The sequence below is a fragment of the Pterocles gutturalis genome, unplaced genomic scaffold (genome assembly GCF_000699245.1).
Source record: "Pterocles gutturalis isolate BGI_N339 unplaced genomic scaffold, ASM69924v1 scaffold14351, whole genome shotgun sequence".
NCBI lineage: Eukaryota > Metazoa > Chordata > Aves > Pterocliformes > Pteroclidae > Pterocles > Pterocles gutturalis.
In genome coordinates this window covers 9481-18030 of record NW_010103239.1, presented here as the reverse complement: position 1 = coordinate 18030, position 8550 = coordinate 9481, and the positions used below count along the sequence as shown (strand labels likewise).

Sequence of the window (8550 nt, the reverse complement as noted above, 5' to 3'; positions counted from 1 at the left end):
AAATTCTGGAGAGAAGGTCCTAAGGTGCCAGTGGTTTGGGCACAGTGCTGAGGGGCTGAGATTCCCCAGCCAGGAGGCAGACTGTAACGGTGGGATCAAAGAGCGAACTCCCGGTAGGTGGTGAAGAAGAATCAATTTGTTGCTCCTTTACAACTACTTTTATAGTCTTTTACTAATGAGAATACGTCATCTACAAAACCTTTTATTGGCTATTGACTAAAAACAACACACTATTTTCTAGCAAATTCGTTCCTTTGTTTATATCTGGATCTTTCTATTGTTTACATTCCAGTCAGTTCTCCTTCCAGCTCTGTCAGGTCCTCCATCACCTCCTCTTCCATTTTGCTAAAGGGCAAAGCCTTCTTCTTCTGGTCTCTTAAGGGAAAAGCTGTATGTCCCAGAAATCAAATCCTAATTCAGCATCTTTTCAGTCCCCTACAGCAGACATCTGCAGTTGTATGACGTGTGAAATGCCCTCCAGCACTGCTGGGGGCTGTGGACAGAGCTTGGGGGCTGGGAGCTAGTGAGGAAGGGGCAACGTGGTTCTCCTCTGAGGGCTGGCAATCCACTGGTGCCCACAGGAAGATCCCTGTCTCCCAAGTGCAGGCGATGGCAGCCACCTCTCTGGGTAGGAGGTGTTTGGGTTTGTCCTACACTAGGTGTAAGACCTTCAGCCAATAATGGTTTTGCATTTTATAATTAATTTTATTTAAAATATGTGACACTTGGGATGAAATTGTGGATACATGGGCTATTTTTTGTGGCTTGTCAACATCTGGTTTCTGCTGATGTCAGACTGAAGGCAATAACTGAACAGTGGTTCAAACTCTCCATGTGTTCTGGTCAGCACCTCTGCCAAGGCTCTTCAGTAGTAGTCCTCTCTTCTAATAAGCAGGAAATTATTACATCCCACATTCTGTTCTGTTGAAAATAGTATTTTCTTCTTCCAAAGAAAGAACTCAAACAAATCTCATGGGATAAAGAACCCATGCCTTCCAGGGCAGCAGCAGGGCAGGTGCAGTAAGAAAACTAGATAGACAGCTCAAAGTGAGAAGAAAGGCACATGAGACCCCAGAGGTCTAATGAAGGTTGTGTTACAAGCATCTTTAGTATTCTGCATGGAAAGGGTATTCCTTGTGATTAAAATCAAAGGGGGAATGTTAATTTCCTGGCTGACACAAATGTTATGTAGAGGTGCACGGAGTGCATGGGGGAGCCACCAAGGGAGGATCTGCATTGTGTAATTACAGGAAGAATGTGGACGTGTCTTCATTTCCCTAAAACATCTAGAATCTGTAATTCATCTCTAATTCAAGTTACAGAGAGTTTCCTGGAAACTGAATTAAAAATGAAAATGTTTTTTCTTTTTTAAATTAAAATATTAAGCCCTTTCCTGAAAACAATTCTTTTTAGAACAAACCATGCTTTTTAAATAAACTGAGTTTCTTGCTACCTAGTAGCTGTGATGCAAAATTCCTTGTAAAGATTATTCAAAATTTAAGAGTTGGAAGGAAACAAGCAGCATCACTTACACGCTCATTTCACAGATCCTCCAGTTTCTGTTAAAGCTGAGAAGGGTTGCCATCTCCTCTTTGGTCAATTCAAAATCAAACACCTAACAAGAGAAACAGCTGGAAATCACCTCTTTGAAAAATCAAACAGAGTGAAGACAGACAAGACTAGGGAACAGATCCACACTGGAGGATCCATTTTCAGTCATGGACCACTGAATTAACAGGTAGAGCTACAACTCATTTTAGGGACACAAGAATTATTTTATGAACATTGCTTATTCTATATAAGACTTTTCTGGCATGTTACTGTGTGTGGGCGCCAAGCAAGCTGTGCCTGCTGATGCCTCCAGAAGCCACAGCACAGGAAACATCATATAATACCTTTGAATCTGTCCTCTCCAAAGGTAGGCCTGGCTTAACCCTCAGCAGAGTGTAGGTAAGCATAAAGAAAGAAAAAGCCCAGTCCTCTTGCCTGAGGAGGACTTGGGAATGCTGAGAAAGGATCACTGCTTGCTTTACAGGAGAAGCCATGCCATCCGTGAAGGGCAGCACCCAGCTCACTCACAATCACTCACCTTGAAGTTCTCCAGAATGCGCTGTGGTGTGACTGACTTGGGAATGGCAATCACATTTCTCTGGATGTGAAACCGGATGAGAACCTGCAAGAACAGACCACTGAGTCAGAGAGAGGATGGCTCCTGCTCTGGAGGAAGCAGAGTCTGTTGCAACAGCTGTTTGCCATCAAGTGTATATTTCAGTAGAACTAAACCCTTTCTCTGGAGCTACAGTTCAAATAGTTCCTCTCCCTGTGGTCCAGATATCTCTTCCTGAAGGGCAGTGAGAAAGGTGGTGGAGACCCACTTGGAAAGCCTCCTCTCCCATCCAGCTTTGGGTCAGTCAATTCCTCTTCTTCCCACCTGGACTTTCAGCAGTCTATGCAAGGCTTTCATTCTCTGCAAGAGGACTTAAGAGGGGAAGCGACATCTGAAGATGGGTCAAGAATCTTTTTGTGCCTGGGGGCCAAAGAGATAGGAGTAGCATCTCTTGCAGGCCATATTTGTGGAGCAATCAGAGGAGAGCCACAGTTCATACGGAATGGATGCGGGTTCTGCCTGTTCCTCTCATCTGTTTTCCTTGATGTCTGTGTTAGAGGAGGGAGTACCCACTGTCTGGCACCTACGTACCTGTGCAGGGGTTTTGTTGTGCCTGGCTGCAATCTCTTTGATCTTGGGGTCATCCAGAAGGGAAGGATCATCTGGCTTAGCCCTGTGCAGAGGAAAGAAGATCCGTAGTGAGGAATCTCCACAGAAAGGTCCAACCTAGCAGTGGAGATATGTACCTAGATGAATGATTGACAGTCCACTTGTAGTCTAAATATTTCAAGCCTAATGCATGCCAGCTCCCTTCCAGAGCACAAAGCAATCTTACCATGGCCTGGTAGGAGAGCCAAGAGGACAGTATGCTGTCACAGCAATCCCTTTGGATTGACAGTACTTGATCAGCTTCTCCTGGGTGAGGTATGGATGACATTCAATCTGCCAACACAAAGGCAGAGAGGCTGATAGTGGCAGAACTGCTGTGCTCCACCGATTATCTCCTAATCCAATTAGAGGCTGCTTTTTGCCCTGATTTGCCAATGGTCTACACCATAATATGCATCCTTAGTGCTGAAGACACCTATTTTTATACAAACTGCTTATACCATTTTTCCTGCAGCGGTTTCACAAAGCTCATCTCTGGGTTCTTAATTCTTCCAGAAAGAATGTTTCACAGGGAAATACTCCCAACAGTTGTAAACAGCTTTTCGGCAAGGTGAGACAAAAAAGGAAGTGAAATACTCCCAACAGTTGTAAACAGCTTTCCAGCAAGGTGAGACAAAAAAGGAAGCATCCCCATGCCTTGTGTACCCAGAAATATCCACAGAGTGAGATTTAGAGTACATGCTGTGTCTGCTTTGTTCTCCCTTTTTCCATATTCTCATTCAGCTGTAATGAGATCTTTATAATCCCTGAGAACTATTCACCCACAGTTACTTAGCAGGTTACCTGGTTATTTACAGGCTTGTGCTTCAGTCCCGGTTTGTTTAGGATTCTTTCAATCTGCTCGTGGTTGAAGTTGGAGATTCCAATGGCTTTTACCAGGCCAGCATCCACTAGCTCTTCCATGGCCTAACATGAAGGGGAGCAAAGTCAGCATCCAGTGTAGAAGACAAGACCTAAATCCATTCTTCCTGTTGTGGCTTATTTCCCTTCATAAGCAACACAAAATAACTATTTAGAGTTGCAAAGTTCTCTGAGAGAAAAGCAGATACTGGTACATTAGTGCTGTCTCACCCAAGACAAATTTCTCATTCCCTGTGTTTGTGGAAATTTACACCAAGTTGCGTGAGGAAAAGAATGATGACACTCAGTAACCCAGTATTACACAAGCGCTGGAGGGTAGGGCCCCATGCTGGAGGCAAGATTTCAACCTAAAGTGTATTTATATCTGTAAAACATATTTGAGCAATTCAAGAAGGGCACAAGAACTGTGGTGAAACAATTGTACAGTTGATATGGTCAAACACAGAACTTTTTCTGACCTCAGTCTGGTCTGCAGCTGCACTGAAAGTGATTGTGCAGCTGACTGTGGGTCAGGCACTGAAGTAAGGCACTCAGGAAGTAGGAAAAAGTAGGTAATGACTAAGCATGCACATTATGAAAAGGTACTTTGTACTGCCTTGTATTCCTTCCAACTCATTTTGCAAGCATGAGACAGCAGTTCTGCAACTGCTGAAGGTAATGAAAACACGGAAGAGACTGATGAGGACAGAGGACATGACTCTTCTGCTGTGGCTGAACTTACCTCCCATGTCTCTAGAATATCCGTGTTGTTAGGTATAAACATGCCTTTGTCATCTGTGGGAAACAGCTCATCTCCTGCCTGTCAATGAGAGAGAAAATGCTTGAAATAAGCTCTGTTGGAACGCTAGCTATGTAAAAGAACCAAATGGGAATGTAAGGAGCTAAAACTCATGGTGTGTGAAAAAAACTCAAGTAATTCTCATCATAACTTTATTAATTCTTCAGACATTTCTTGTTCTTGTTTCAGGCAGGGTCATAGCTTTTTGACAGCTACTGTCTCAATAAAGATAGGTATTTCTGCTGGACCCACTGAAGTGATGATCCACAAAATCACAAAATCAGGGAAGAGATTTACTCATAGAATAATATCCTGGAGTTTTGTGTGAGTTAACTTCATGTATTGTTCCATTATGCATGTTTAGGAATAATAGCTTCTTTAGTTGTTTTTAAAAAGGTATATCGAGGATGGACTTTGGTCCTGTGAATGTACACATTTATACTGGAGCTCATCTGCGGAAAAAGGTACTGCTGACAAATTTTCCCATGGGGAGGCTCACTGTTTAAGTTGCTGTATTAGAAAATTTAGAACAGCCTGTAACTAGACAGTATGGCCAAAGTGTTTTAAATGATTGTAATTTTCTAGATGCCACAATATTATGGAGTTTAACTTGACAACTTTGTCCACATAAAGCTAACTAAAATAATATTGAGAGAATTAAATGAAGCATTACGTAGAATAGAGGTTTTGAGCTGGGTGTAGGAGAAAGGAAAGCCTAAGAGTATATGTTTATGTATATACGCAAACTGACATAAGTGCTTCGCAGTACATATAGTCTGAAAAAGTTTGGTATTGAAAAGCCTCATCTTTTGAGATCCAAGTTCTGTGAAACAATACTAAGGCTCCTACAGGCAAGGTCAGCTCAATCTGGGCTGTATTAAGAACTTTGTGATTAATGAGAGAAATGGAAAACAGAAGCATTTTCTTTCTCAGTGCAATTCTGTAACATGCAGAGGAAAGGATTTCTGTCAGGCAGCAATGTACAGCCCGCCTCCCTGCAAGGGGTAATTTTTAGATGAGCATGCTTTGAATTTATAAAAGAAAGGGAAAGTGGCATAGTTTATGCTTGCAGCTGGGAGACCTGATCTTAAATGCTAGGTCTGCCTCGCTGGAATCAAAAGGGCAGAGGACGCTGTGCGAGCAGCAGTCTCAGGGACAGAGATCAGGAGCCTGGCTCATGTGGCCAGAGTGAAGCTGAACGTGTGGCACTGGAGCAGTGCTGGTGCACACAGACACATGGTCTTTCTGGACTGGAGCAGCAGTAGTGCTGTCAGCATTACTGGCTGTTTTGAGGAGCAATTCCAGGAGGGAAAGCCAAGGGTGCTGCTGTTACTGTACCTTGAACCCAAGAGGCCAGTGCATGAGGTAGAGATCCAGGTAATCCAGTTTCAGGTCAGCAAGAGTCTTCTGGCATGCTCCCTTCACCAGAGGTTTGTCATAAAACGTACCCCATAGCTAGAGGAAAAAAAAGAAGACATGTTGTGACCTCCTGGGTTAAACCTCTTGGGTACTCCTGCACAGGACAGAAGTGCTCCGTCTTCTTTGGAAGGCCATGTGGAACTAGGATATCCGATTGCTCTTCAGGTGGGGCTTGCTCTGCGATGGGACTGGCCCGTGACACTGAAAGCAGTACATGCAGTGGCAGTACACGTGATCAGACAGTTTTGTAGTAAAAACTCCTATTGCAAGGTCAGACTTGTATAGAAGTGGATGGCTTAGCTCAAGAAAGCTTTCTGTCAGATTTGAGCATTCTTAGATTTCCTGTAAAAAATGTAGCAGGCAAAGCCAAGAAAATACAAGACAAGCCACAGAGAAGTGGCTGGCACCGCCCTTTACCAAGGTAAGAAGTAACTTCAGAATCCAGCTAAATATCCTCTTTTCTTTAGTAAGCAGAAGGAGAACCCACCAGCCCCAGCTTTCTTTGGGACATGTGCTGAGCAGATTCCACTGTCCCAAGGTGCCCAGAACTTCATCTTCCTCACACAGCAGGGACACCCCTTTGGCAGGACTGTGACCCCAGATGCTGGAACAAGCACCAGCCACTGCCAGGCTTGTCTCCTCTGCTGTGCTTTAGCAGTCAGTGAGGTGCTGTTACCAGACTGGTAGTGCCTCTGTGTCTGTCCATGCCACCAAGACATCTCAGACCTCTGCCTCACAGGCTTCTACCTTGCTTGGTGCTACCCGGGCCTCTCTACCTTTTTTCTGCTTTCTGTCTTCTGTACCAATTGGTCTGCAGGTGGCCTCTCCTCCATCCATCACTTAGCATTTCTGGGTCTCCTCATCAGGGTGCCAGACCACAGGAGGGTGCAGACACAGCCCATCCTTCCTAGCTCTCTGTGCAGAATGGGGTGAAGCAGTAAGCTTGTATCAGAAGTGACTTGAAGGATGTTATGAATTGCTTTATCCTACAGTAAAAGAGTTTGTCTCCAGTACTTAAGCTTCCTACTATGAAAATACTACAGGTAAAGCAGTCCCCCACCCTTGCTCCAGTGTGGAAGATATCATCAGATCCTTACCTTACTGACAATGAAGAGGTCCTCTCGTTTCACAATGCCTTCCTTGATTTTCTGCTGGATCCCTTCCCCAATTTCCTTCTCATTATGGTACACGTAGGCACAATCAAAGTGACGATACCCAGCATCGATGGCAGCCATCACTGCAGTTGTTACTTTCCCAGCTAGGGACTAAAAGTAGTGCATAAATCTTAAGAATCTCAAATCAGTACATGTTAAATACCTGTATCATAGCAAAATAAAAATAGGAAAAGCACCTTAGTGAAAGAAATCCTCCCCTTCCCCAGCTGTGGGTCTTTTTTCTTTACAAGAACATTATTTCTTGCAGTCATAAACATGGGCTCCAGGGCTGGAAGCCAGCCTCCAGCCATTTCTCCGTAGCCCCACTCCCCCGCAGGTTCAGCCCAACAGCCAGGGAAAGCAGAGCCCCCCAGACCAGGGCAGTTCTCCAGAGCTGGAGCAGGCAGAACAAAATTTTGTGCCAGAGAGCTGCATAATACCTGTTCTTTTCTGTGAAGCTATTACCTGCCCTGTGCCCAACCCCACAAGGGGCATCTTTGCCCCGGTGTTCAGCTGCACATAGGTCGCCATGGCCCCACACGCCGTCTGGGCAGCCCCACGGCAGCTGCCTCTTGCCCTGGTGGTTTAAAAGTGGCTGGTCACTGTCCAGGGCAGGGGAAGATGGTGGAGCAGTGCTGGTGCTCTGGGTCCTCCCATATCTGGCAAGCAAAGGTGCGGCTTTTTTTTCTTTGCAGACTCAGCTCACACAGGTTAACATGAAAGCTGCAATCAATTAAAAATTGTGGAGGTGTTCACCCCCAAGTGGCATGCAGTGGTACGCCCTGTGGACCTTCCTTCCTGGTGAAGTTCCTTATCTAAAGATAAGGGCTGAGGGCAGCTCTGCCCCGATCCGGCCCATGTTTGGGCAGGGTTCAGCTCCTGCAGCGCCCTGTCACTGTGCCACAGGTCATTTACGCCTGTCTCTCGTGACAGGCGCTGGGATGTTGCAACACCCAGTTGCAGTTCGCCCTGTGGGTTACCTGATGGAGAGCCCGTTCATTCGGTGGCACTTTGGCCCATGATTAGTCATTGGTAAAGCCAGGGAGGTGTCCTGATAGGAGTCCTGGGGCAGGGCATGAGACAGAGGTCCCTTGCTCTCAGCTCATGGAGCTGCCCCCTCGCTGCTGGCTGCGTGGCTGTGGGATGTGAGTCACGGGCTGAGGGAGGTCTGAGCCCTTTTGGCTGGAGCAGCGTGTCCCCACGACAATGGTGGTTGCCTGGGCTGCTCCCAGGAGCCTTGTGCTGCTGTGTGCTCATGAAGCAAGATGGCTAGAGAAACCTCAGTATGAATTTATGGAGGAAAAAGTAGTTCCTTTGCACCCCCACCCGTAAAGATGATTATATCTGTGCTTCCCAGGCTGGGAAGTGAGGCACAGGTGAGAATCAGGGAAATTAACACAGGGCGTGTGTGGCAAAGGTAAGAAGTAAAATTAAGTCCCTATTTTTTCCTGATATTCGCAGGACCATCCCTCTGGTATAATTCCAGAGTTGGCTGGTTTTTTTTTTTTCAATTTTACTTCTTGTTTTATTAGTACAGGCAACAGGCATCTCCCTGTAGCTTG

General features: G+C 45.5%; 1 protein-coding gene across 1 annotated transcript; it reads right to left on the bottom strand.

Annotated features, from left to right (window-relative positions):
- Positions 1-1532: 1532 nt before the first annotated feature.
- LOC104457700 (aldo-keto reductase family 1 member B10-like) lies at positions 1533-7520 on the bottom strand (the record flags this gene model as incomplete). Its single annotated transcript, XM_010086645.1, has 9 exons — positions 7454-7520; positions 6932-7099; positions 5754-5870; positions 4359-4436; positions 3560-3682; positions 2943-3049; positions 2699-2780; positions 2090-2173; positions 1533-1615 (listed from the first exon to the last, which is right to left on the bottom strand). Coding segments are annotated over exons 1-9 (908 nt in total), but the record flags the coding sequence as incomplete, so codon positions are not given.
- Between the last annotated feature and the right edge of the window lie 1030 nt (positions 7521-8550).